This window comes from Cyphellophora attinorum (assembly GCF_001299255.1).
Source record: "Cyphellophora attinorum strain CBS 131958 chromosome Unknown Contig6, whole genome shotgun sequence".
NCBI classification, from domain to species: Eukaryota; Fungi; Ascomycota; class Eurotiomycetes; order Chaetothyriales; family Cyphellophoraceae; genus Cyphellophora; species Cyphellophora attinorum.
This window is the reverse complement of record NW_017253234.1, coordinates 282,304-309,578: the sequence shown is the minus strand read 5'-3', so window position 1 is coordinate 309,578 and position 27,275 is coordinate 282,304. Positions and strand designations below refer to the sequence as shown.

At 53.1% G+C, this 27,275-nt stretch overlaps 11 protein-coding genes across 11 annotated transcripts; 6 read left to right on the top strand and 5 right to left on the bottom strand.

The window, feature by feature from the left end:
- Positions 1–329: 329 nt before the first annotated feature.
- AB675_1835 (uncharacterized protein) lies at positions 330–2,470 on the top strand (the record flags this gene model as incomplete). The annotated part of the gene is made up of 2 exons (XM_018141756.1): positions 330–497; positions 1,229–2,470. The coding sequence occupies 2 exons, from the start codon at positions 330–332 to the stop codon at positions 2,468–2,470; spliced, it is 1,410 nt and encodes a 469-aa protein (XP_018003053.1).
- A 705-nt stretch (positions 2,471–3,175) lies between these two features.
- AB675_1834 (uncharacterized protein) lies at positions 3,176–5,125 on the bottom strand (the record flags this gene model as incomplete). The annotated part of the gene is made up of 3 exons (XM_018141755.1): positions 3,176–4,502; positions 4,561–4,917; positions 4,965–5,125. The coding sequence occupies 3 exons, from the start codon at positions 5,123–5,125 to the stop codon at positions 3,176–3,178; spliced, it is 1,845 nt and encodes a 614-aa protein (XP_018002854.1).
- A 3,581-nt stretch (positions 5,126–8,706) lies between these two features.
- AB675_1833 (uncharacterized protein) lies at positions 8,707–9,801 on the top strand (the record flags this gene model as incomplete). The annotated part of the gene is made up of 1 exon (XM_018141754.1): positions 8,707–9,801. One exon carries the CDS (start codon positions 8,707–8,709, stop codon positions 9,799–9,801), a length of 1,095 nt encoding a protein of 364 aa, XP_018002660.1.
- Positions 9,802–10,775: 974 nt separating this feature from the next.
- Positions 10,776–11,438, top strand: AB675_1832 (uncharacterized protein; the record flags this gene model as incomplete). Its single annotated transcript, XM_018141753.1, has 1 exon — positions 10,776–11,438. The coding sequence occupies one exon, from the start codon at positions 10,776–10,778 to the stop codon at positions 11,436–11,438; it is 663 nt and encodes a 220-aa protein (XP_018002990.1).
- Positions 11,439–12,541: 1,103 nt separating this feature from the next.
- Positions 12,542–14,704, top strand: AB675_1831 (uncharacterized protein; the record flags this gene model as incomplete). Its single annotated transcript, XM_018141752.1, has 1 exon — positions 12,542–14,704. The coding sequence occupies one exon, from the start codon at positions 12,542–12,544 to the stop codon at positions 14,702–14,704; it is 2,163 nt and encodes a 720-aa protein (XP_018002795.1).
- Positions 14,705–14,840: 136 nt separating this feature from the next.
- On the bottom strand, positions 14,841–17,769 carry AB675_1830 (Purine-cytosine permease FCY2; the record flags this gene model as incomplete). Its single annotated transcript, XM_018141751.1, has 4 exons — positions 14,841–15,398; positions 16,184–16,710; positions 16,763–16,993; positions 17,085–17,769. The coding sequence occupies 4 exons, from the start codon at positions 17,767–17,769 to the stop codon at positions 14,841–14,843; spliced, it is 2,001 nt and encodes a 666-aa protein (XP_018002600.1).
- Positions 17,770–18,315: 546 nt separating this feature from the next.
- AB675_1829 (Protein fmp52, mitochondrial) lies at positions 18,316–19,085 on the bottom strand (the record flags this gene model as incomplete). Its single annotated transcript, XM_018141749.1, has 2 exons — positions 18,316–18,978; positions 19,032–19,085. 2 exons carry the CDS (start codon positions 19,083–19,085, stop codon positions 18,316–18,318), a joined length of 717 nt encoding a protein of 238 aa, XP_018003073.1.
- A 467-nt stretch (positions 19,086–19,552) lies between these two features.
- Positions 19,553–20,592, top strand: AB675_1828 (WW domain-containing oxido; the record flags this gene model as incomplete). The annotated part of the gene is made up of 2 exons (XM_018141748.1): positions 19,553–19,692; positions 19,752–20,592. The coding sequence occupies 2 exons, from the start codon at positions 19,553–19,555 to the stop codon at positions 20,590–20,592; spliced, it is 981 nt and encodes a 326-aa protein (XP_018003007.1).
- Positions 20,593–20,625: 33 nt separating this feature from the next.
- AB675_1827 (uncharacterized protein) lies at positions 20,626–21,348 on the bottom strand (the record flags this gene model as incomplete). The annotated part of the gene is made up of 1 exon (XM_018141747.1): positions 20,626–21,348. One exon carries the CDS (start codon positions 21,346–21,348, stop codon positions 20,626–20,628), a length of 723 nt encoding a protein of 240 aa, XP_018002874.1.
- A 1,483-nt stretch (positions 21,349–22,831) lies between these two features.
- On the bottom strand, positions 22,832–25,019 carry AB675_1826 (Alcohol oxidase; the record flags this gene model as incomplete). The annotated part of the gene is made up of 4 exons (XM_018141746.1): positions 22,832–23,254; positions 23,348–23,555; positions 23,613–24,879; positions 24,935–25,019. 4 exons carry the CDS (start codon positions 25,017–25,019, stop codon positions 22,832–22,834), a joined length of 1,983 nt encoding a protein of 660 aa, XP_018002873.1.
- Positions 25,020–25,950: 931 nt separating this feature from the next.
- AB675_1825 (uncharacterized protein) lies at positions 25,951–26,970 on the top strand (the record flags this gene model as incomplete). The annotated part of the gene is made up of 1 exon (XM_018141745.1): positions 25,951–26,970. One exon carries the CDS (start codon positions 25,951–25,953, stop codon positions 26,968–26,970), a length of 1,020 nt encoding a protein of 339 aa, XP_018002744.1.
- Between the last annotated feature and the right edge of the window lie 305 nt (positions 26,971–27,275).

The window sequence follows — 27,275 nt, the reverse complement described above, 5'->3', positions numbered from 1 at the left end:
AGATAAGGCCCGGAGAAGGGTTGACCAGGGTATGGGACATGCTGAGAGAGTCTGGCAAGGTCATATGCGGTCACCAAGACCGTAGTTCGTCCATGTGAAACTTCGCATAATGTCAAGAAACGCTTACCGCCGAACCTCTGGTCGCAGACTCACGAAGTCTTGGCATTCAGTTTTCTATAATCAGTGAATGGATCTCGGCCACGAAAGACGCACTCCTCACACCAGTCGCTTCCTGAGCCCACAGTGAGTTTGCTATCTCTTATACGCCTGTTGCGCAAGAGCTGGTCCGAAATCTGCCTTTCCTTTCAGCATCGCTCTCGGCTGTGGTCATGGCATCATCACTGTTCTCGATCTACCCTGGTCGCGGCGTCCTTGAGAAAGCACTCTACAGCGACCTGGTGCTGAGAACTTCTAATGGCTATGAAATCAAGGCACACCGAATATACGTCAACGTCGCGTCCAAGACTGTCAGAGAGCTCTCTGACGAAGCTCTACGGGTAGCTTTGCCCCTTCCTTTGACATGACTGTCCGTTGATCAGCGTGCTCAGATCAACCCACTCCACTCTTCTGCGGTTATCGAACTGCCGGACTTTGACACTGATACGCTTTCGAGGGTTCTAGAATATATTTACACGGGTGACTATCCGAGGTCCGGGCCGTCCATGCATAGTGAAGCAAAAACCGATACAGCCAAGATTGAGACGCTTCATGCACCAAAGACCAATTTTGCGACTCCTACGACATTTGCCCCGGTGTCATCAAATATCTCTGGGCAGCAACCAGAGTGTGATGTCAAAGTGTATTTGTGTGCTGTTCGTCTCTGTATGCGAAGCCTTGTACAAATCAGTCAGACACGGGTAGAGCTGGCTGTCTCGCAAATGCTGAGCTCGCAGGACAGTGCGACTCATTTGGTCAAGCCGTTCTCGCTGTTGCTCAGCAAGACGACGTCCGGAGACACACTTCGCCAAGCCATCATGAGAGCTTGCCTTCTCAAGTATCTTCTTTGTGAGGCAGTCGCACCACTGAAAACACTTCTGCTCAAGCATGAGGCTTGCCTCTGGTTAATAGTCCCACCACTTCTGGCGTCGTATAATGGCACGCAATCCATCATTAAGTGCTCTAGCTGCTCTACAAGTCTGACCATCGACAAGTTGTGCTGGATGAAGCGATTCGACGAGGGAAGCGCCAGCGCTCAGTGCAACGTTTGCAAGCAGTCTGAGATCACAAGACCGGTTACCTCCCTGCTGCCTCAGGTAATCCTCTTTTCGGAAGTGCTGCTGCAGTCGCAAATTCCTCCCCACGCACGTCAACTCCAGGCAAGAATTCCAAGTTCACTTCTGGCACCACAGCCTCCAAGGCACCGAGTATCTTCGACAGCCAACCGCCTCTCTTTAGTACTGCTACAGTCTTCTCAACGCCCGCAAGTAGTGCTGCGTTTGGCACTGCTGCTACAACGTCAATTCCATCACCCAATCCGTCAACTTCAACCAAGCATACCAAATTCACTTTCGGCGACGCGAGCTCAAAGACATCGAGCATCTTCGACAGCCAACCTTCCATCTTTGACTCTGCTACAGTTCCTAACCGGCGAGCAAAGCCCGATTCACCGGCGGTGGACCACGAAGTTGCTGATGACAAGATTGCATCTTGCCCGCCTCCATACACTCCACTACCGATGTTCTCTTTCGGTAAAAAAGCAGACACTGCACCCGCTCCTCCCTCACAGACTTCGCTGCCCGCCTTCGTCTTCGGCAATCAAGCAGACGCTGCGCCCACTCCACCGTCCCAGACTCCGGTACCAACGTTCTCTTTCAGCGAGAAAGCAGACGCCGCACTCACTTCATCACAAACTCAGCAACCATTCTTCCTCTTCGGCAACAAAGCAGACGCAGCATCCAATTCTCCGTCAAAGACTCAGCAACCGACCTTTTTCTTCGGTCCGAAAGCAGATGCTGCGCTCACGTCTCCATTAGCCGGGGCTGCCGTTCAGACGGCTTGCTACAAGGGCAAAGAATTCATAGTGAGGGTCAAGGTCCCACCAACTCCTCAGAGCACGCCTCCGAAAGTGGGTCCTGGACCTGTACCTACCGTGGCACGACCTACCGCGCCCGTGTTGGCCACTTCATCAGACAGCACAATAGACTGTACATGTCGTTCGAAGGGGAACCTGGCTGCTACATCGATGCGCGACCAAGTAGCGATAGTCTCGAACTCCGACGGGCCCGTGAGAAATGCCACAAACATCTCTAGCCCGAACGACGCGTCGGCTGATGCTTCTGCGTCCGATGACGAGACAGTCTACTTCTCGGCGCCTTCTCGGATGCACACACAGGACAATGTTTCCAGCATACAGTCAAGCTCAAGCTTCGAGACCTCGGCTATCGAGGGAACCAGATCAACGAAAGCGACGGTGGAAGATGCCGTCGAGGATGGCGATGGTGGGCAGAGTAAAGTCATTGCGACGTGCTAGTAGATCACGCACTTAGTCAAGAGCATTTTGATGGTTCAGGGCGGCAGTATGGAATGTTTGCTGACGTTGCGGAAGAGGCAGGCCTGTGAATGAGTCGATAGGAAGTATCCGATTTCTGGGTCTGGATGAGTAGAGTCAAGGTCAAATGAGATCTACGATAGCACCCAAAGTGGTCAATGATCGAATCCATCGTGGTGCACCAGCCCTATCCAGCCACAGCTACCCTGTCCCTAACGAACGGCATATCCCTTTGCGGCAGTTGTAAGTTGTCGCAAGACGGGTGGGTGCCACTGGGCGGCCTAGTAACAATCCTGCAAAACCCTGTTTACATAGTGATTCCATGAATTTTGTACCCACCATCGCTGTTGCGAGACATTGCGGGATCGTTCGTTTGGATCGCCACGTGCGGCGGCGGAACATCAATAAGCAGGATCACGCATCATGGTCCACTGTCAGATGTCAATGTTGACTTCAGGTCTACTGTCAAGGTACATATAGCATATAGCGGGATGCTTGATGAGCTCAGAGCAGATGGCGTGAAGGAGAAAGCTTCCATTTGTTTTTGAGTCATATACTTGATATGACTCTTTTAGATATTCAGCGCGGATAACTATGTCTGGAAATCTACTTTGTTTGTCCAGTGCTATTAGACTCTGTTGGTCTGCTGTGCACTCATGATGTTGATGCGCAGGCGAAGTGACACGCTTACACAGGCACAGGGCAGCCGAAGCTAACAGCGACAGTGCCACCGGGACCGAACACAGCGATCAGACCCTCGATAGCGGCCCAAGTACCCATACCGCAGCAGGCAAGACCCAATAGGATGTAGATGAAGGCGATGGTGCTCCTGAACCAAGTCTTGGTATATCCACGCATCCAGCGCTTCAAGCCACTGTCGTGGCGGATAGTTTCTCGAGTCGCCGGGTTGAAGCCCTCACCAGGGAGCTCGGCGGCCTTGTGGACGATGGTGCTGAGGTACATCATGCCGGGGAAGGTGTAGGTGAAGTTCATCATGAAGACGGCACCGACCAAGCTGACGATACCGTTGAGGTTGGGCACAGCGCCGGCAACGACGAAAGCGAGGATCCAGTACAATGGACCGAGGCCGAACCACAGCCATTGACCCTTCTTCGTGGTGATGGAGGGGAAGTTGAAGATCGCTTGGAAGACCTCGAGGTAGACGGTCTTCATGCCGATGTTGAAGTACATGATGATGGCGATCCAACCGGAGAGGAGACGCAGTACGTTGCCTGCGGTCTGCTGCAGACCGTACGGCTGGACGACGTTGACAATGTTGCCGGCGGAGTACTGGCCGTAGAAAGCATACATGTACACGCCGAAGAACATGTAGACGATGCAGATGAAGGCCTGGGCGAGCAACATGCCCTTCCAGAAGTCCAGAGGGTGGCGCATCTCGGCGAGGAAGGCGACGAACAGCAAGGCGCCGGCATATGCGTACACCATGGTGTTGACGGCGTTGAAGGTCGCAGCGAAGCCAGGAGCCTGCTGCTGGTAGATATCGGGAGGGATGCCAGCGAAAGTCTTGATGGGGCCAATCTCCTTGATGAGGGTGGACTTGGTGATCGCTGGGTAGTATGGTGCAAAGTGAGACGCGGCGACCATGCAGATGATGAAGTTGACGATGTTCATCCAGACAGCAGCGTTCGCGATCCAGCCGATCTTTTTCAGACTTCGAACAAGTCCACCAAGCATGCCGACAGCCATGATGACAAGCATCATCCCGACGAAGCAGACCTTGCCCTTGGCGATTTGTTCAATGTTGAGAGACTTGCTGAAGATCAAGATGGCCACGGTACAGAATTGCTGGAGAGATTGTGCAATGTTGATGAAATGACGAGCCCTCTTGCCGAACAAGCGCAGGAACGGATCGCCAAAACTCTGCATGGGGTACCGAGAAGAATCCAGATCGAGGTAGGTCTTCCAGATGACCCATCCACCCCAAGCAGCGAAGATACCGAAAATCAGGTACAGCGCGACACCAGTGCCGTAGCCGACGCTAGCAAAGACGAACCTATAGCAGATGTATCAGTCTTCGATCCGGGTGTTATGGGGATTCAGGCAATACTTACGGAGCACCAGACCAGCCGAGAATATCGGTGGTGATCAGGAAGAACATCTGTCCCCAGCTAGCAGTGCGGAGAGCGCGTGCAGCAGTACGCCACTCTGCATCAGAGACCTTCAGACCAGAATCGACAGGCGCATTGCCACTGGACTCGGTAACGACACCGCCGGGCTGCTTCTCGTGGAGATGCTCCAGGGTCTGGAGTCGTTCTGCCTTTTCTGCCTTCATCCTCTCTCGACCGTTCTTGGAGAAGGTGCTCTTGATCTGATCCCAAAGAGGGGACGGGTGCTGAGCCTGGAAGACCTTGTTCTCTTCGATCTCCATTTCACGCTCGATCTTGGCCCAGTAAGTGTACTCCTCGTACCTGCACACGGTCAGTGGATTGACTTGGCCATTTCTGGTTCGACATACGACACTGTGCTGTCGGTACGGGCATCGAAGCCCCATACTCGCTCTTGGACTTGGGGCTTCTCGATGCTGGAGATAGATGGGTTGCGCATCTGCTGCTTTGTGATGATGTCCAGCTCCGGCGCCGGGTGCGCAATAGGCGTGACACCACTCATGGTACCCATGGCTGCGAAGTTCCAATGTTTCGACGAAGGGTTCACAGGAAGATGAGCTTCAAAGAAAGAAGGGTCACACAGAGGGTCATGGGGACCTATCTATAAGCGAATCGTCCAGGTCGTCCAGCAGGGAGCATGGTCTGATCATGCCTTGTCTTGTCGCGACCCGCGACGTAACATCCTCGAACTAACACACATGACAACCGCAACTAACTCCATGGGAAGCCCCGACGATGTAACCTGGGAACCAAGAGACACGCGACCGGATAGTGGCGAGTTGAGCTACCCATTGGTACCCGGTAGGAAACCATGCAAAGCACGAACGGAGCCCCAGCGATATTGGGAGACCTGTTGATAACGTCCAGGGCACGGATATCTGAAGGATGGCGAATGAGAAGGCACGGAGGGAGTATGACCAACACCAGGGGAAATGATGCGCCACGCTTTGGCCGATCTCCTCAGGTCGTCTTTGGTCGAATGAAGCTTTAGCGATATCTGCGTGGCTCCTGAGCCGCTCCTCTTGAAGAATTGAAGCTTTAGCGATATCTCTTTGCCCCTCTTCTTAAAGCAAAGCTTTTTGTTCTGGACGCATATGAGAGAGCTTAGCGCTGATCGGTACGAGGTCACTGGTATGAAAGAGGAAGGTGAGAGAGCGGCAGCCATCGGTGGTCAGGATGCTAACGCTCAAGGGCACGGCTGGCGGCATGGAGGCAGCTTGCCAGCACGGGGATCTCATCCAGAAGCGCACAAGTGCCAGCACGGGGATCTCATCCAGAAGCGCACAAGTGCCAATACCGGAATCGCCCTTTGAAGTTGATCCTCTGGCGCCAAGAGCGAATCAATCCCGGAGTCCGAGCGGTGATGGGGTGCATCGCAGGTGAAACCGTGCATTCATGCTGCTAAGTCAATCTTAGCTTCGCGACTTAGGCCTACAAGCACTGCTTGATTCGCCCAGGAAATCTACAGAAAGACTTCCTCGAAGCTTGGCAGCGGCGACCATGCCCACTACCTCGGTTTGTCGGCAGGAAAGATGCTTCTATCATGCTTCCAGACTTCTTATTTCAGGACACCGCAGTTGCATCGTTCCTGCAAGGCCGACTGGAGGATGAGCCAAAGCGGCAGGCACGAATGAAGGTGGACTCGAAACAAACATCGGTGTCTCGTCCCAGTGGTGCTGCGTAAGAGCTAGACTGGATCGTTATGTCGCTCGTCTCTTGCAGTAGTAAATACGGCTGAATTGGGTACCTCTTGGAAAGGTCATTCCATCATTCGGCCCCTAACCCGGAGTGTCTCCGCAACGCTGTGATTGCTTCGCCTAGCATGTAGAACGTCACACATTTCAGCGCGAATGTACTTCGTACGAAGCAGTTCTCACCTCACGAAACGTCGATCTTGCTGAACTGTGGCGGTGGCAATCGAGACGTGGGATTCGCCGCGCTCCCCTAAAGCCTAAACACGGATTTCCATGAACCTTCGGAAATCATTATTATCGAAACACAAATGTACCTAGGTTTCGCCTTCTTCCACGAGACACGAGAGAGTTCGGGATGCAGAAGACGATGTGACATAAGGTCCTCTCCTAGGCGAGTCATGGAAAGGCTCGCCCAGGCCCGCTGGGAGTCGTTCGCACACCTTACCCCGGAAGGCCTAATTCCCGAAAATTGCCAATAACAATGGTTCGGCAACTGTCCCACAGCTGTTGTCTGCAACAGTAGCCCAACTAAAGGCGCCTGCAATCGGTCATCGAAGCATGAGGCGGCTGGACGTTATGAAAGCTTGTTCAATCAGATATCCTGCAGGCAAGAGATTCGGCGAGATCCTGGGAACCGACTTCATCAGATGCCCCTACTTGAGTAGCTTTCAAGGCTTCGTATCTGCGGTGCAACACCGTACAGCTGATCGACGGCACAGGCCGAACAAAGCTCACACGTCAGAGCTGGATAACAGAGGTCACAGACTCCATTTGTAGTACTGTCTGGTTGTTCACAAAATGGACTGAGACGATATCATGCCTGGTGTCAGCTTGATACCTACAGTAGCCTTCGATATCGATCCTTGCCTCCATGACCCTTGACTATGCAACTAAACAGGCGACAACTCCACATCATGCACCACCTCCATTATCCCAAAATCACAACTGTGCCAATACGTGCTAGCTGACCGCATGGAAGATTTCATGGAATGCGCATACCTATCCTATCACCTTCTGACGACGCCGCCGAAGCGATCTGTGGTCGACTCGGAGTGGGCGCGCTGCCTAGCGCCGTATCATGCCAAAACCGATTCTCGGGTTTGCCTGAATCATGCTGACTTGGGATCAGCTATCAACGAACACTGGTCTCGACCGAGTCCGTATCTTGGCGGAGCAATCGTACGATCGCAAGGTTCATGCTCAACGGCACCACATGCATGTTGACGCAATTCTGAACAGTTCTACCCTCATCGTTCGTTAGCATGGTTCGACTAATACGCCTGCAGCGCAGACCTCAAAGGGTCGTGACAAGCCTGCAGGTTGTCGAGGATCTGGTCCTTGAACATCTTCGATCACAGATGCTTCTGCAATCAACGGGTCCGTACAGATGACCATATCCCAAGCGGTCACGACCGACCGAAGGACTTCGGAGGCTTGCTGACATCTTGTTTACTCAAAACGGCAGGTTGTGGCAATACTGCTTTTGCGTCGTCACTGTCGTCTGCAACTTTGCAGATGACAAGGATACTCACACCCATATGAAGGTACTCTGTCAGCCATACGATATCTGTCTGCCAGTGAGTACACCCATCTGGCAGCAAGGAAGCCGAAGAGTGCCCGCAATTGGGCGCGTAAGCGTCGGAAGCAGGTTTGCGACGGCTGTCTTAAGGATGTGCTAAAAGGCAAGCTACAGGTACAGCAGAGAGATCACTAAATCTATTTGCAGTCCGGAGGCCTTCGCCATGACTTGAACTAGATCGGTCAATCTGCACTCCTTCGACAAACATATGGGCAAGTGGTTTCTCGAGATTTCTGAGATCACAAGTCTCGTTAGGGCAGTCGCAGTGCCCTTGTCAGGAGTGCTTCTTGCCGTCGTGAAGGGCGCCGTATAGGCAATCGCGTTCAGCATTGCAATCGATATGGCATCACACCGCCGTCATGCATCACTGAGGCTGCTGGACTCGCAAGCTGGACTCCATGACACTCGAGACGGTACTCAATACGGTAGCACTGTCCCATATTTTCTGTGCATTTTCTACGATGGTCGACGCAGTCTCTCGTTCAAGGTAGGTGATGTGCGTCGCGGCGTCACGTGAGCCTTTGAGGCCGTCGGTGAGCCGATGTCATGTGCACGTGAACCTACTGACCAGACCTCTGCAGGCCTCAAGTGACACTTTCCCACGTGTTGCCTTAGTTGCCTTCAATGGCAATACATCTCTTTGTCTTTTTGCGGCTTGGCATGTTTGCTCGCACTTATATCAGCCGCACTCTCTTCATCCGTTTTGACAATTCTCAATTATCATCCGATATCGAACAAACAGCTAGAGTCCGCCCCACGACTTTCGCCATCCGACCACAGAAAGCTTTCACCTCTTGCCTCCTCAAGGTTCCCGTCAGAATGGCTAGTATACCAGCCCCGATATTTCGGAAACTCCTGCTAGATGGCACAAATTCCGATAGCCGAATCACCTGCAAAGGCGTCGAGTTTAGAGGCCACAAGCTGATCTTAGGGTCCGCCTCAGACTTCTTCCGCGTCACATCTGCGCAAGAGGGTTTCCAGGAGAACGCGACCGGAGTGGTCGACTTGCCGGAAGACGAACCAGAAATTGTTGCACGCGCGTTGATCTTCATCTACACCGCTGAATACTCGTCCACAGCATCTGCAGACGTGTCGAAGCTTCTCGGCGAAAGCTTGATTGATTCAACAGAAACGGAAGAGGCAACAGGAACGGGAGAACTAACGACAACGGGAGAGCCAACAGAAACAGGAGCACGTCCCGAACTATCGAATGACAAACATCCTGCCGACAGTGCAGAGTCCCCCAAACAAAGCCCTACTGATGATCGACGCGACAGACTCCGCATCAGTACACTGACCTACCAGATAGCCGACAAGTTCGGTCTTCGGGAGCTGCAGCTGAAGACATTTGAGGACTTCCGAGAGATCTTCCACACCTATGAGCACTCAGTCGGTGGTCTCGAGGAAGTAGTGACGAGAGTGTACGACTGTACCTCGCCTGATGATCAGCATCTGAGGCTCTTCGTTACACGCGAGTGTGTGGAAGCCTTCGACTCAGTTGAGAAAGATAAAGACATGCTCAGTGCCATCAAGACCAACGAACCAGTGGCTTGGGGCCTCGCCAGACCCAAACAAGAGCACATCAATGAGGTGGAGCGGAAGCTGAAGATTGCCGAAGACGCCTTGGTCGAGAAAGGAACGACTCTGGAAGATCTTCAAGCCAGGTTTAACACGTTGCAGACCAGTCACAACAACGCGAATTACTACTACAATCAGACCACCAAGCTGCTCGACAAGGCTAAGGCCGATAAAATGACCACAGAGGCTGCGATCGCAAAGTTCTGTCCCCATTGTGGCGAAGGCAAGCTCGTGCTCGCACAGTCGCTGTACGACCGATACAACAATAAGAAGGAGGGTGAGGTGTCTACGAACTGCATGGCATGCGAAAAGAAATGGATTTTCAAGGCCGCATGATCAAGGTATGAGGGCCATTGAATTTGGCAATTCGTCACTTTCCGATGGGTTGGTCGTCACGTTGAGTTGTGTCCGAGCTTTGCGAGCCCTTCAAGCTCGATGGATCGAGCCTTACATGTGGTTCAAAACGGACTCGGCGAGCTCTTCAAGCTTGGTGACATCGTCTTCATGTTGACCTCTTTGCGAATCCGGTCAGCTTTCCAGCCTTGCTGGATTGGTTTGCGCAACTCGCAGTCCGGTCGAGTGTTGGGCAGCTATTCTTTGGCGGAAGCTGCACGTTGTGGTCGCTTTACTGACGGGCAGAGTCCGCTATTTTGCGTTGAGCTTCTGTCATGTGCGCAGCGATGACCATGACTTGTGCGACGAGTTTCGATTCGGTGTGACGGATGGCGACGTCATAGCGCCCTGGTCATTTACACAGACTCAGGAATACGAGAACGATCATGGTGATAGGTATGGGCAGGAAACGACAATGACCAAGGGCAAATTGAATGATGGAGGCGGCTTTAGTAAGAGCGGAATCTTGCCGGGCGAGTCTCTGAATCCGGCCCCAGGCCCCTAGCGCTCCAGGGCACGCCTGGGCATGGTTATGTAATGCGAATGAATGATCTTCCGCTTATGGAGCTCATGCCATGTACAAGAGAACAACTCTTCACAATCTAAGCATAGGTATATTTGGCAATCCGATGCCTCAGCGTCGCTTCAATGTCTCAGCTCGACCGAGCTGTGAATTCACATGGAAATTGTCGTTAGCATGATGATATCATACCACCGAGCATAAGCGCCTTTCTTGCCCGTCTTGATCAGGGCCATAATAAGTCCGATGGGCGCGGGCCTTATAAGGAGTCCGCCCTATATAGACCCAACACGAACGTACACGAAGCACGCCAGCGCCACAAATCGTCCTCGTATCCAACGCGCCTTCTCATGCGACGCTGCCAACTATCGTCCTCGTGGCAGCCTCAATATCCGACATGGCTCGCTCAGGCCGCGCAGACACAACTTCCCGCACAGTACTGACCCTTGAACGTCCGGGCAACAACGTGGTCAGCTTTGACCTCGCCCCTGACTCAGACCGCCCGTACGCGACCCGTGTCACAATACCTGCAGGGTCGCCATGGACACCCGCACCGCATTGGCATGAAGGCTATACAGAGTATGTTGCTTGCATTTCAGGCCGTCTCCTGGTCCGGCTGAACGGCGTGGACAAGGTCGTCACCCCAGACGACGGCCCACAGGTCATCGATAAGGGAGTAGTGCACGAGTTCATGCGCGCTGATCTGCACGGATACCCAAAAACCCCTGGCAAAGGAGACGGCGGGGATGTCGTGGCGGAGGAATGGACGGACCCTGCTGATGGGATGAAGCATGTCTTCTTCCGGAATCTTTTCAGCGTGCTTGAGGATCAGAAGTATTTTGGATGGAAGTTTGTGCCACAAGTCATGTACAGCTTGAGGCGGCATGATAATTGGAACGTGATGCTTGGGAGTGGGAAGGGTGGTGTTGGATGGTTCGGATGGACAGTTACTCACACGGTTTATGCGTTAGGAGAAGGCGTCGCGAAGTTGATTGGGTTGCGTCCCTGGTACGAGGAGTACATACCTGCGAACTTGAGGGAAGTTGCGGCCAAATATTGAGAAGGCTGCTGGCGTTGAGGTGATGAGAAAGTACTCTCGGGGAGGCATCACCGTGTTTTATGAGCTCAAAACAGTGAAGAAGGGGACCTTTGTGATGGCGCATGACGCTGAAGGGTTGCTGTATCGGCGCGACTTGCAGAAGGAAGAGACGCGCACATCTTCTGACATCAGCTGCGGCTCGCTCTTGTGCAACCATCCAGCATGCGGGGCAGGGCGACTTGATTTGGGCATCTCTTCCTTCCAAAGGCGATCTAGCGACGACGAAAGCATTGTTGACTGGCTCAAAATGGAGATCGTCGATCGTACGGCGACGCGTAACTTCTATTTCTGCTCTGCGTAGTCATGGTAGCTGCCGCCTATGACGTAGGAGTGACCAAAAGTAACTCGATACTGAGATCAGTGTCTCTGGAACTCAGCATCTATTCAGCACTTGTAATGATGTGCCGTTCAAGCATCCGCTTGTCAAGCGGTGGGTGCAGCTCGGACGAACTGACAGGAAAAGTGGTCCGCGTATTTTGTCACTTGAAACGGTTTCAGCTCAGCTGCGGGAGTTCTTGCCATGGAATTCTTGAAATCGAGTCGCTTGGTGCGCAGCGATCCGACGCTCGTCAACGCGCTGCATCATAGGATATCCTAAAGATGTCCATTTACCATAAGGCTTGTGGGAGTTCGGATGTTTGGTAATCCCCCAAACGTGTCCATGTTGAGAGGCTCAACGGGAAGCCGAATGGAGGGCCGGAAAACATGGGCAACAAGAAGACGAAAGACTATTCAAACGTCAATTCCGATGCCTGCGGCCAATGAAAGCGCTATCGCCCACACACCCTTTGCGCGGCACGAGGTCTCTTTGCTCGTGGTCTGCGAAATCTAGAGCTTGGTGGCTGAATCTTATTCGGCTGAGTCCGCCCTTTTTTTCATGCAAGTCATGAGGAGACGCGGCAGTCGTCCGATATCTCCTCTGACCTGCCGGCGAGATGAATTGTGGGAATCACCATCTGGCAGATCCTCGCCAGACCTCGTGGCACCTCGCTTAACATGCAGCAGAGCCTCATCTCGGCTCCATGCAGTCGGACTGGTGAAGCATGAAGAAATGATAGATAGCCATGAGCTACTTCTCACCGAATGTGAATACAGGTGGCGGGAACACGGGGGAGAAATCCATTTGGTCGCCTGTCTCTGACAGCATTCAGTCGCCATTATCCGACGTCACTTCACGATCAGAACAATCAAAGAAACGTGGGACGAATAATTTACATCGACCATGGCGACACTCAATCTCCCATCATCATCTAGCACACGCTTCGACATCGCCCTCGACCACGACAGTTCGACAATTTAATCCTGGCAAACAACGCCTTCGACTCTTCATTGCTGCTGGGCTATCATGGCTGGTGACCGTCTTCTTCTGCCTAGTGCTAGGCCTATGTCTATGGGGCTTTTCGCAACTTCTGCTCATGAAAGTCTGGCAAGTCAAAATGTTCAACGCCCTGATCGTCCTGGCTTCGCTATGGCTGGGCAATAATCTTTCTGGCAGCCTCAAGGACTATGCACTCATGGCTCGATGGCGTTTCCTCGCCATGAAAGCCCGCCCGATCCGGGAAGCCGACCTGCTCATGCACTGCGAGTCCCTTCGCAAAGTGCTAAAGCTACTTTGGACGGCCAGACCTTCTTCAGGCTGGGGCATCAGTACCACTCAGCTTGGCTGCATCGTCTGGCTGAGCATAAATCTGGCACTAGCTGTCCTAGTAGCGCTCCTGGGCTTGACATACAACATCGACACATCGCTGTACCCGGAGCTACGGTATGGTCTCGTCAGTATAGCTAAACTAAACACGATTCGCGACGTCTGGGGTGCCGAGAACCCATCATTCAGCGCACAGCTTGGCGCTGCGAATAGTTTCGGCATACAGGGTCAAGACTACAACTTCACCGATGGCCCTGTGCCGGGTCAGGACGGCCTTCACGTTTGGGGTAGTCCCTACACTCCCAACATCTACGCCAACGAAGACTGGACCGAAATGCGCTACTACTTCATGGATCTCAATACTGAGAACCCGAACCTGAGCGTACTAAGCAAGCGCTATGTTGCTGTTCACGGGAACTGCACACAGTATCCAATTGTCAGCGGCGGCAATGGTACTAACACTCGCATCACTTATACCGATCTGCGGACGAACGAGAACGTAGTACTCGATGCGGTTCGGGTAGGTCCAGGTGCCGTCACGTACATTTCCGCGCTGAATTCGACTTGCGGTCCACGGTGCAGCGAGATCTTTGCCCTCCAGTCGGGCGGCGATGACATCATCACTGAGCCATCATTTTATCACTGCAATGCCACTATCACGCCAGTCCAAGGGCTCGAGTACTACACTTCAGCGGCTGAAAATGCCACAGCTGCCAAAGAATACGAGCTCCCCGACGATCAAGCCCGCATCATGGCCGGGGCGATTGGCTGGACTGGCTTCAACTTCACTGCAGACGACCAATATCAGTATGTTCGCTACACAGTCGATAGCTGGTGGTCGCCGAACAATCCCACCAACGTCAGCCAGATGGCAGGTCATATCATGGAGTTCGCAATTGAAGCGGTAGCGGCGCTAGATAACAACGGTGATCGAATCCTCACGCAGGGCTGGTATCCCGTACCCAGTCAAATCGTTAATGTGGAGTGGAAGTGGGCGGCTATCTTGTTGGCTGTGATACCTGGATTACATCTATTGGCGATGTTAATGGTGGTCAGTTGGGCGGGCAAGGCCATCATAAGAGACGAAAGCTGTATCTCGGTGGCGAAACTGTGGCGACCTATACTTGGCAGACTGGGTGATCACGGCTGTCTGTTGACAGGAGATGAGATCTGCGAGCATCTGGGGGACATCAAAGTCAGGTATGGTGTGATGGATGGGTTTTCCAGGAGCGGCAGCCGGAGCCGGGAAAATGACATCGCCCAAGGGCTGAGATTCGAGAATGAGATCGTGGGTCCTCATGTTCGACATGTGGGAATGATCGAGGAGAATGACCTTGCTGGTGATGAATCAGCGGCGACTGGTGGGATCAGGAGAGCTAGTATTTGGCAGAAGACGCAGGTTCATTTCCCGGAAGGGCTGTATGATGGAGCTGGATACGCTGAAGCAGGAAGCTCGGAAGACACCGACGACGACAGCAGATGCAGGAGGAAACTGCCAAAAACGGTATGTGTCAATGATAGGAGGATCGAAATGAGGCAGAAGCTGCGATTGCGGAGGCTGAGGAAGAAGGGGAAAGCGTGATCTAGGTATACGGCTCATGCAACCCTCATTTGCTGCGATTATTGCTGTCATGTTCAGAGCCCTCCCCAGCGATTTATGCTGAAGTGTACATGTAGGCGCTCGAATCGTGTGCCGACCGTTGACATCAATCACTCCATCAGCACACCCCCTCTGCTAGGCTTTGGCAGGCGGCCTCCAGGCTTGCCTCTGAGGCTATGAGTCTGGCCATCAGATCACACCCGATACGCCAAGCTAAAGGCTCGTGTCTTTCGGTGGCTTCTTTCGACTTTCCTGTTCTGAGAATCTCGTCTTTCAGATACTCGTGAACGACGGCCCTTCGAAAAGAGTCCTCGGGGAGGGTACTGGAGAAGAGTTTCTCGAGAATCTCTGGCTGAGGTTCACGGTCCCGGAAGTCCTTCAATTTCCTCAATCGTCTCATTCCCTGACGCTTCGCCTTCGCTTTGAGACTCGGAATTCCAAACTTGTCTGCCGCCAGATACATGTTAATGTGATGTTTGAACCTCTCGTCGGCAGTCTCTAGTGACTTCGCAAGGTATTGTGTAGTTGCATCGCTCGCGGGCGCGGGAGGAAGTACCACTGTGTATGGTATGAGCGGTTTTGAGATCGTGTACGACTTCATGTAGATCCAGTCCAGGACGTGAGCAATGACAAATGGCTCATCGTCGGGCAGAACGACGCTGTCATTGACGGTCTCCTACCAGATTCTCAGCAACACTGCGTTGTGGGTTAGGAGATCAATGAACTGACCGTGCAGGTGTTTCTCAACATGGCTTCAAAGAAGTCTGAGCTCATTACAAGCATGAACTTGTGGACTCTGAAAGTCACACGCCCGCAGCTTATCAAAAAGTCTGTGTAAGCACCCGATTGAAGGAGCCTCTTACATCGTTTTGTGCCTATTGCTGCCATGCTGATGTGCGTAGTGTCTGTAGAGTCCTCCCTGGTAGTGTTGGCGATAAAGTGGAAATATGACTGCTGTGAGAAAGTGGTGGTAGAGAAGGCGTCAAACCGGTAACAGGTTGAAAGGCGCAACCGCACGTGAAACTGAGATAGTGAAGGAAGTCTCAAGTGAATCTAAGAAACAGCAAGTGATATTGATTTTTAGTAGGAGATCAACTATTTGCTGTGCGGCTACCTGCTTGGAGATCAATTGCTCTACAGTTTAGTAGATAATGCTGTGCCTGGATCTCTCTCGTGATATGCCGGCGCGATGGAAGGCACTGGCCGTGTCTCAAAAGTCTTAGATGTCTGGAGATCTTGAAGTAGACAATCGACGGGCCCCCTAGCTCATCTCCCTATGAATTTCAACTCAAGATAGCGGAACGGGATGAATGCCAAGCTAGTCACGACGATCGTGAACTCGTTCCCAACGTCACCTCCAGCACTACCGATCAAGGCAGCCAGCGGTCCGGTGCTATGCTCGTTAGTAAAGTCGCAGCTCGGTTCGCGGCGTGTATACTTACTACCAAGTCTGCCACATACCCATGACCCAAGCGACGACTCCAAGAAGGAAGCTTGCCAAGCCGCCAGGCCTACAGGTAGTCTGCTGGGATCATTCCAGCCATCCAGATCGTAGTTCTCGATCTTTCCCTTTCTGAAGATCCAGTGCTCTGAGAAGATGATGACAAAGTATTGTGTCGACCAGTATCCCAGAATGGACAAGAAGTTCTGCAAGTAGGCGTTCAACTGATCCCTTCCGCCCAGAGCCAATCCCAGAATCACGGCAGAGCAGGCCAGCGTCCAGATGAAGCGGGGGATGCGAGAGAATGGGCGAGAGAATTGCTGGCATGAGATGGCAGAACTGTAGATGCTGATGATATTAACGTTGATCCCAGACAGTACGAGCAGCGTAAGGATGAACTTGGCAAAACCTCGTGGGTAAAGCATGTCTTGGATCAGGTAGCCCAGTCCTTGGTTCTCGTAGGCATCCTTCCAGTCAGGCCTGTTGTTCAGGGCAGAGGACACAACGCAGCCGGCGACCATGCCGATCGATGTCGGAATCGCAATGCCTACAATTTTTGTCAACTGACGTCCAGAAATCTGGATTACAAGTGGACGTACCGAAGGTCGTCATCAGGAAGACCTTGACTCTCGACACATCCGCTGGATAGTGGACGTAGTAATCCGATGCCATAGTACACCATGAAGCAGACGAGCCATAGATGATCGCAAGCAGCGAAAGCACGCTCGCTGAGAGATCGCTCCCTGTGACGGAAGCAACGGAAGTATTGTCCGCATACTTGCCGGTTTCGCCAAAGAATATCAGGAATACAACAAAGAAGATGAACCAGGCTGTGTCCACAGTCAGCTCGAGTCCGCAGGGATCCTTGACGAACGTGGTCCGAAAAGGACACCGCACGTTCAGTTTTCTCGAGTCACTCACCGTATCTCTCATACACCAGAATCGCTTTCAGACCGACGAACGAGATGAGCATGGCTACCACTCCAAGAATGATAATGCCCACGACCAGCGAGACATGACCATCCGCAACGGCCGTCAACGCTAGTCCACCTGTGATACAGCTCACGGCAGCCCATCCTATCTGCACAATCGTGTTGAGCGCTGCAGTGATCTTGTTCGGCCACCATCCGAAGCTGTACCGTGACATCGAAATCTGTCGTAGTCCGGTTGCGGCGCCGAACGTGGCGGCAAATCCCGTGATCGCGCCCCCTAGGAGAGACGCAAAGACAGTGACGACAATCGATTGCCGCAGAGTCAGTCCAAACTCCCATCCAAGGAAACCCGTTGCGAAGCAGGAGGTGTTCATGGTCCCAGAAGCCCAGAGGAGGGCCATGGTGAGTTGTTCATGCCATGGCACCGGGCGTTTCTCGTGTGGCAGCTTGCGAACGATGGCTTCAGCTTCGACACCAAGCTTAGCATCTAGGCGGGACTCGAAGCGGCGAAGCTTGGAGAGTATGCCGTTATCTTGGGTGGCGACAGCGCCGTTGTAGAGCTCGACATTGCTCTGGCGGTGATAGGGGTCCGGATGTGGCGAACCGTCGATCACAGATTTCTCATTGAGATGACTTGCGGTCTTATCGACGCCGCGCTCCTCGTCGGACGACATAGCTGCTCTTGTGACACAGAATATGGATCGTAGCAGAATACTGGGAGCTTATCGTGGTCTCGTGCTACCTGTACGATGAGAGAAAACTATATATGAAGCCGAACAGTCGGGCAGGGTCCGTCGCAGGGTCGCATTGAGCTCGAAGTCTGTCAGAGTCTAGGCGACGCTTACAGGACAGTCCAGGTAGAGTTTTATCTCAATGATTGCGTGGCAATGATGCTGATAAGGTCTTGCTCTCGTGGCTGCCCCACCTCCCCGCTTCTCTCGTTCTTTGACTGCAGCTAAGCATTTGCTTATTGCTAATAGGCAGTCAGCAGCCGAGGCTTGACCAGTATGGGAATCTGGAAACGACGGCACAGATCACGTTGATCACCGAGACTATTGTGGTGCGAGGACCTGGGAGAGACAGCAACATTGATCGATGCAAGATCAACGTAGTAGACAGCAGCGCGGAAAGTCCACAGTCGGTATCGTGAGTATCCATCAGTGCTGCTAAAGCCATTGCAAGTCTTCCTTTCACAATCTTCCGGCGGGTTCGGGAGGGCGTCAAGTCTGCCGCCCGAGCCTCACGATCTCCTTTTGCCCCAACTCTCTGGACCCTTTCTTACTCTCACCAGCGACAGCCTGCAAGCCCGCAACTACAGCAGCTCTCGCAACGACATCCGCATCCTGTGCCCACCCATCTGTCAACCACCCACCACTGACCTTCCCCAAAGCCCCTGCCACTGTCCGCGCTGCAAACTCCCCAGGCCTGCTATCCTCGCGCATCCCCACCAGCAGGCCCGGCTTGAGGATGATCGTATGCTCGAACCCAATCTTTTTGACCGCCTCGTCCAGCTCGCCTTTCATCCTCGAATAGGGCCAGATCGAGCTGACCGACGCACCGGAAGTGGAGATCAGGACATACACCGTCGCGCCAGCGTTCTTGGCGGCCTGAGCCAGCGCCACGTTGAGGTCATAGTCGATCTTGCGCTGGTTGGCAAAGCTTCCGGCTCTCCGGGCTGTTGTGCCCAGTGCGGAGAAGAAGACTCTCGCATTCGAAGGGTATTGACTGTGCCAGGCGGAGGTGTCGATGTTGGAGATGTAGCGCACCTTTGGGCTGCTTGCAGGTTTAACGGACGTTGTTGCTGGGAGGTTGTCTCTGCGCGTGTAGGCGTACACCGAAGAGATTTCGGGATGGGCTGCTAGGGTGGTGAGGATGTGAGAGCCCTAAAGGTCGTAAGTCGGCATTTGATGGCAATGTGCAATCAGGGCACACCAACCACTAAGCCCGTGCTACCCACAAGACAGGCCGTGCTGGCCTTTGACGTTGCCATTTACGTCCCAACGAAGCTTTCACCCGTGACAGTGAGCTGCTGTGCGACCGGATACCGTCAATATCGGGCGCAGCGAAAGATCAGGACAGAACGTTTGAGATTTGACAAAGAACACAGATCATGCAAGTCTTCTGGCGGGAAACAGGCGGCAGCTTCGAGAGCCGACCCCGAGACGGCGACATGACGCATTCCGACCATGGCGCGGATCTCATGATGCATGATGCCGTGACATCTGGTGGTCAGTCATGTAGAGTTTCTCTTTCGGGTTCTGCGGGTTTTGCGATTTCCGGCGGGTTCTGCGGCCTTTGCACGTATCGAAACTGTATTTATATCCTTGGGACCGCAGTGTCATGCGCGCCAGATCGAGGGGTGCGAAAGAATCGCTGCAGAGGTCTCGAGGCTCTACAATCCAGCAGTATATTCGTTCCAGCGCATTCTGAACAGTGATCTTGCACCCGCCTTGCACAATGGACTTTGGCGATCTCGTACAGATGAATGTCGGCCAAATTCTGCAGAGTGTGCCAGTACCTCACCAAGATTTCCGTGGAAGGACTGTGGTGATAACTGGAGCGAACACAGGACTTGGACTCGAGGCTGCGAAGCATATGTATGTCCTGAGCTCACACGTGGCGCACAGAAGTCCGATCTTTCTGACAAGCAGTCCAGCTACCGGCTGAATGCGTCTGTCGTAATTCTGGCCTGCCGAGACCTGTATAAAGGCGACGCGGCGAGACGCAAGATTCTGGACGAATGTCAAACACAGTCCGCATGCAAGCTCGAGCTCTGGCACCTTGATATGTCCAGCTTTGCATCTGTGCTCAGCTTTGGCGACAAACTCAAGACACTCCAGCGGCTTGATGCCTTCATCGCCAATGCCGCGGTGTCCACAAACGTATGGTCAACAGCGGAGGGATGGGAGTCCACTTTGACGGTCAACGTCATCTCGACGATGTTGCTGTGCTTCTTGTCACTGCCGAAGCTGTGCGAGACCGCCAGGATGACCACAGAGCCTGGACACCTGTGCTTGACTGGCACGGTTGGTCACATCTTTGCAAAGGGCAAAGCTCTCGTCAAGTCAGAGCCGATATTTGAGTCCCTGAACGACCCACTCACGGCCGACATGACCGATAGGTACCACCTCAGCAAGCTGCTGCTCATACTTTGTTTCCGAGCGCTTTCTGAGAAGCTGGGAAAGCCAGGGCACATGATTGTTAGCTATGTGAACCCAGGCTGGTGTCAGACGGAGTTGTTCAGAACCGACGATGGCGGCGCGGGTGGTCGTTTTGGCTTATGGTTGATTGGAAGGACCGCGGAGGTAGGAAGTCGGACGTTGGTACATGCAATTACAGACGGCCCTCATTCCCACGGCAAATATCTGAGTGAGTGTCGTGTCAAACCAGAGTCGGCATTCGTGAGGAGCAAGGAGGGTGCCGCGGTGCAGGAGAAAGTCTGGAAGGAGATGGTGAGGATCTTAGAAGGCATCAGGTCTGGGGTGACGCGACTCTGATAGTCGAAGGGTTCACTATGACGGCTTGTAGCTTTATTCAGCAAATTCCAAGAAGTCGTTATTTGTCGCATCGACCAGGAAGGAATCCCAGCTGATCATCGCATAGGTTTCTGGCAATGTCGCAAATGGTGGTGAATGATACTCAGATGAATCGAGATTGCCGTTGTGCTCATCGTTGCCGACATCTTCTGCGCGTATGTTTTCGTTGCTTAGCGGTCTGCGGGAGTCTGCCTTGTGTTTCAGACGTTCCATGGCGGTCCACAAAGGTCCGGGCTGCTCCGACTGCTTGTAGATGGCAAAAGCCCTCTCCGCAGCTGTCCATGCTCTGTCATGGAGTGTACCGCAGGTATATTGGCAAAGCTCCGAAAGAAGAATCGCCACAGCATACCACTTGGACCACGCAAACCACTTCCAGGCGGCAAATTCAGAGGTCGAAAACTTCATTGTGCCCTGTTCTAAGACATCCAGTGATAACTCCAAAATATCGATCTCCTGCTCTGGTGGTGCGCGTGTACCCAAGTATCGGTGAACTGGACGGCGAGCAAGAAGCTGCATTGTTATCAGCATGCCATCTCCCACAGCTCGTGCGAAGGCTTGGAATCTCGTGGCATTGTCACAGGATGCCAGATACTTCTGTTGTAATTCGTGAGCTGTCTCCTTTACTAACAAGAGCCGCTCGGACCAAGTCTGCACGGAGAAGGGGCGCCCATCGTCGTTCACGTGCACGTACGTGAGTCTTCTGACCACTTTCGACATATTGTAGGTCATCAGGGCAGAGTCATGTCGCAGAAGCCCAGCCTCTGCCCAGGCTCCGTGTCTGACTCAGGCGAAAAGTCGGAGTCATTCATATGAAGTGGACAGGGACCAAGTGCTGCATTGCTGATGGAACCGGAGAAGAACCCGCCGTCCAATGCTGCTTGAATCTCCAGTACGCACAGAGAGTACCATGCCCTTCTACTCATCTCTCTAGTGTATACGGAGGCCGACGAGGTGGATCTGTCCAGTCCAACCAATTGAGCAAGACGAATTGCTGTCGCTAAGCGTGCCCACACGGCTCGCCAACCTTCATTTGCTCTGAGGCCAATCTGGATTTTTTGTCAGTGGTGGCCAGGCAATTGAGGGTACAATTACCAGATAGACGATGAATGCTTGTAGGGATGGCAAAGTGGGAGCGATGTACAGGTCAGCCGCTGCGAGCAGGGCTTCCGTTTGCCTTCTGAGGCTGTGGCTTAAGAACGACCTTGATTCGCCCAGCAGATCCGAGCATTCGACATCGTCAAGCACGCACGCAGCAGAGAATTGTACAGCGGACAATATAGCTTGCTGCGCAACGCTCCGTGGTTGCGGTCCATCGGATAGCGACCTCCGAAGCGTAGGCATGTGTATCACTTTGAGTATCGGGTCAATTCGTTGCTCGTAGATCGCGAGCAAAGACGTCACTGTCGCTCCCAGCCATACGCCTTCACCGTCCAAGGTAGACTCCCTGTGAGCAGTGTGAGAAGTAACATTGGGAATCAAGCGTGGCTCGAGATGTTTATCATTATCGATAGAATCCGCCTCGTCGTTGATCATTTCTCGTATGCCCTGGACCTGGCGACTGGTCAGCTCCAGGGTGTGTATCACGATCGACAAACCTCTTCTGCTAAGGCCGACTCAGCTGGCCCTGTACAAGACTTTGTGGTGCCATGCTCCCGTTCAGAGGAGGTGGCTTTCGACTCTGCCGCTGCAGACCTCTTTGCGGCGTGCCCGTTAACCCGCTTCGAAGTACTGCCGCGAGGCAATCGCTTCCGTTTGACGACCGTACAATCCAGACCATTCTGTACGCAAGCTGTACATGGACATTGTTTATCGCACCTCTTCTTTCGCTGCTGGCACTGGACGCATGTGAGCCTTACTGCTTGCATCCTGGTGATGACACAATCATGCAATGCGAGCTAGACGTGTCAGCGATGCATGGCAGAGACATGCCAAGACCGTGCAAGCTCCGCCCAATGACAGGTCACGGTAGCCTCGACGGCGCAAACAGCTCAATGGAAACAGGCATCACTACAGCTAAGTAGTTGAAAAGAGTTCGGGACGTGATAATCAACGTTGGGACGATTGTCTACTTATCACGTGATCTACACCGACTCCAACGGCAATCGAGGGTTCTGGATTTTGGGTAGGAATCGTGAAGAGACTCATTAAGTTCCGATAATTCTGCTGGACGAGCCGCAACCTTGTCCGAACCATGGTTCAATCACTTTGTACCATTGCTTTTGGCCGACAGACCCAACTCATTGACAATGATGTCTGCAGCTTTCTCTCCTATCACAAACGCAGTGTTGCCTGTGTTCGCGCCAACATTTTCTGGTGCGATACTCAAATCGGCCAGCTTCAACCCTTTAGTCCCATGGACATTCAGGCTTGCATCAACGACACCATTCTTGTCTCTTGGTGCCATCTTGGCCGTTCCCAGGGAATGCCAGGTCGTCGAGACAATCTCGCGGATCTTCTGCTCGATTGCGGCGTCGTCTTCCTTCGTGTACTTGATTCTGCTATCTTTGTCATCTTCAGCATATAACGGACCATCAGCCTTCTCCACAACGGCCGCGGCTGAGCCAGACGGGAAGCTCGGGTGAGAACTCGCGAGCTCGCCGCGGAAAATGGGCATGCGACGCCACTAACGGAAAGGTAAGTGAGTGATCAGAGTGGGAACGCGTGACAGTAAATAGCTGTTCAGGCTCTCCAGGCTATAATAGTAATGGGTACGTACCATCTCACGCGTGACCTTATACGCCCAGACGTGTTTCTTAAGATCGATATCGTTGGCGTCGGTGAGCCAGCCCGTGTTGAAATCCACTTGATCGCCCATGGTCGGGCCTGTGACGTGGATCGTACCTCGAGAGTACGGATAGGTTGTCCAATTGGCCATGGATATGTACTCCGCGTCATCAGGCAACACAGAGTGATCACCATAGTAGCTGATGGCGTTAGAATATAAGCTAGCGCCTACGAAGCGCAGACTCGCGGTCACTTACCAGGTATAGACCGCAAGAATCATAAGCGGACGATCAGGTCTGTTCTTGAAATCCTTGTCCCAAGCCTTCCGAAACTCTGGTCCCAAAGCATCGACTTCTGCTTCCGTGGGACGGAATTTCCCCTGGGCGTCCATACCGTTCGTGCCTAGGAGCTCGTCTGAGTTGCGAATGGCTTCATTGATGTTCACACGACCATCCTGGTAGCCGTTCAGGGTCTCCTTTGGACTGAGATTAGTTCGGTACGTCCAGAGAGATAAATGATGATCCTGATAATCCTTTCCAACGCCCTGAAGCTCTTCTACGACAGGAATCTTCGCGGCCTTCAGGACCTCTGGATCTCCGAGGCCAGAGCGCTCGAGCACACCCGGCGTCGCGTTTGCGCCTGTAGACACAACGACAAGCTTTCGCGCCTTGATGGAACGAGTCGCAGTATATCCAGTGGAAAGAAACTCCGGGTTTGCTAGAGTTGTTGGATTGGTCTGATACTCAACGCCAGTCGCTCGTTTGTTCTCATCGAATAAGACTTTGACCACTTGCTTCTCGAACAGGACATGTAAGTTCGGATAATCGTTGCTGAACAGCTTCGGGTACACATAGCGATGTGCTGCATCCTGGCGCCTCCCGTTCGGTCCGATGTACTTGTAGTAACGCTCAATGGCATTGTTTGCGTCCAGGTTCTGCAGGTCTTTCGCCTCCTCATATCCAAGCTTTGCCGCAGCATCGACGAAGGCATTCTCGGCGCGACTACATACGTGCGTGCCTTTCGAGATGTTGACAGGTCCGTCGGAACCGTGTGTACTAGGGTCGCCTTTTCCGTGATAAGTCTCCATCTTCTTCAGGAACGGCATCATCTCGTCGGCAGTCCATCCAGGCGTAGCCCATGAGTCGAAGTCTGAGCGCTGAGCCCTTGTGTAGACCATCCAATTGATTGCAGAGCCTCCACCCAGCGTCCCACCAGAAGGGACTATCGGGGAGCGGCCCGCAAGCTTGTCGGACTTGCGAGTCTTCCAGAACAAAGTCACTTTGCTGTTTGGAAAGAGGTTCCGCGGATACAGTCCAGGATGCACAACCTCTGGTAGACCATAACTGTTCGGGCCCTGTTCAATGACAAGTATGGACAGGTTCCGATCGGCTTCTGCAAGACGTCCGGCAACTACACAGCCAGCCAGTCCTCCTCCAGCGATGATCACATCCACTTCCTGCAAGTCCTGTGGCAGCTTGCTGTATAGAGGCATCTTGATCACGGTGTTAACGGTACTTTCCAAAACTATGGCAGTCAGTATAGAGTATGTGATTCGACCAATGCTGATGTCCTTTTATACAGAGCAACCCCTCAGCATACTTGCGAACTTGTTCGTCATCTGTAAGCTTGTTCGTATACTCCGCATTGTCTTTCGTCAGCGACATCGTTGGAGTCATGGACAGCAAGCCCTTCATCCGACCAAGGCATACTCCAACATCAAGGCTTCCCGTTCGATGCCCGAGCAGAGGCATGCAAGATGACGAGTAACGAGACTGGGCGTATTGCGGGGTCTCCACGTAAGCGCAATGATCCCGGTCAATATCTCCAACGGCAATACGATTGTCGCTGTGTTCCAGAGGATTTCGTACGAAGCAAGTCGCTGATCCGGCGACGGCTCGGAATCATCATATGGGGGGGCGTAAGTCAGGGGCGAAAGCTGGACACCCATGACAGGTGGTCCGAGGTCATAAGCAGCCTCTGCCAAGCTGCCGCACTGGTCTTGGTACCTTTTCGCCATCGGAGCGCGTCTGGTTGTCCCAGACCTTCTTCTCTTTGCTCTATACGTGGCAATACAACAAGTACAGCTGAGGTCTCGTGGGCGCGGCAAGATTGGGAGCACTTCCACAGACCGGACCGGAAACTGTCGAAAGCTTTCTGGTATCATAGCAGGTCCCGCTTCGGTGCGCTGATCTTACCTCAAAGCCGTTGTCAGCCATACACATCGACGTGTTTCTACAGCGCATTGGCTGCTCAGTCGCTTGGCTGCTCGTTAAGATCTGTGCATGCGGCCGCCAGCCAAAAGGAACCAGTGATGCTCATATGAAGAGGCAAGATGTCAACTCGAGGTAAGTCGCAGCTTTCAAACGCGCGGTGAATTAGGTATCGGCGGCGCCGGTCCACCGCCAAGAGGCAGCTCCATGGACCCTTACCGGAGAAAAGAGCCCTTTTGGGTCGGAGCGTGCTCCCGAACTATTGACCCTGAGGAATTGAGACGCTCGTCGGCGCTGATTTTTTAGCACTGTGCAGCAACACAAGTTCTTTTGACTAGGGGATTGAACAAGATCACACTTCGAGCAGTGGGGTCAGAAGTCAGATATGCCACATGCAACATCGCCGCCATCAACGTCCGCGTCACCTGAAGACGCCCATTTCTATGTGAATGATGGTCAGCTTGATTCCGATCAGTTTGGATACCTCAAGCCCACTCATATCGACACGCCTCTTGCTGAAGTGCGCCGTCGGTTCGCCGAAGATGGCTACGTGTTTCTGAAGGGCATTCTCCCCCGAGATGACGTGCTCCATGCCCGTTCAGAATACTTCAGGCTTCTGTCGCCGTCTGGTGTGCTGGCGCCCGACTCGATACCCGCGGAGGGCATCTTCAACCCGTCTTCCAACCCGCTAGACTATCCTGGCATAGGCGCTGGACAGTCTGACGCCAATGGCCGTCCCACTGGACCAAATCCCGAGGTCGCAAATCAGTTCGTTGATTTGGCACTGAAAGCTCATTCTGAGAAGTGGTACAAAGATGACTTCTGTCGGCATCCTGCCCTAATTGATTACATTGCAAAGTTCACAGACTGGGGAGCGGAGAACACGATACCAATCAAGAGGACGCTTCTAAGGAACAACACGCCCGGGAACAATGCAATCGGCGTACACTATGACCAAATCTTTCTCCGACATGGCGAGGATACGAGCGTCACGGCGTGGGTTCCAATGGGTGATATCTCGTTGCACGGTGGAGGCCTGATCTATCTGGAGAACGGCCACAAGCTGGGTCGGGAGCTTGAGCAGAACTTCACGGCTCGAGCTAAGGCAAGCGGCTTGACCGATCAAGAAATGAAGGATGCCTTCAACCGAAACATGATGTCTGGTGGTATCTTGAGTCAAGGAGCGAAGCAATTTGCGAAGGACAATGGGAATAGACGGTGGCTCCTGGCGGAGTACGAGGCAGGCGATGTGGTATTGCACAATGCGTATGCTATCCACGCGAGTTGCATCAACAAGGACCCGAAGGGCAGGATACGTGTCGGCACAGACTTGAGGTTTGTCGATGGGAGCAAGGAGTGGGATCGGAGGTGGGACAAGGTGTACGAATTTGCGGATGGAGTCTGAGCAGGTTATAGTAGAGTCCAGGTGCTGCAGACGTGTCGACTAGAGCACCATGCGGCTCGATAAACACGTCGATGTCAGTCATAGATTTCAAATGAGATATGAGCGGCCTTTTCAATTGCACTCTTGAGAGTGTGACAGAAGGTAAAGTACATACCTAGGTATGTGACAAGTACTGAGCTCCAGGTGCCTCACAATATTCTGCTAGGGCGGACTGTACGGACGCGTTGATGCGCGTCTTTGGGTAAGGCTCCACTATGAACAACTGCCTGAAACTTCGAGTCGACGTTCACGGCTGGATGACATTC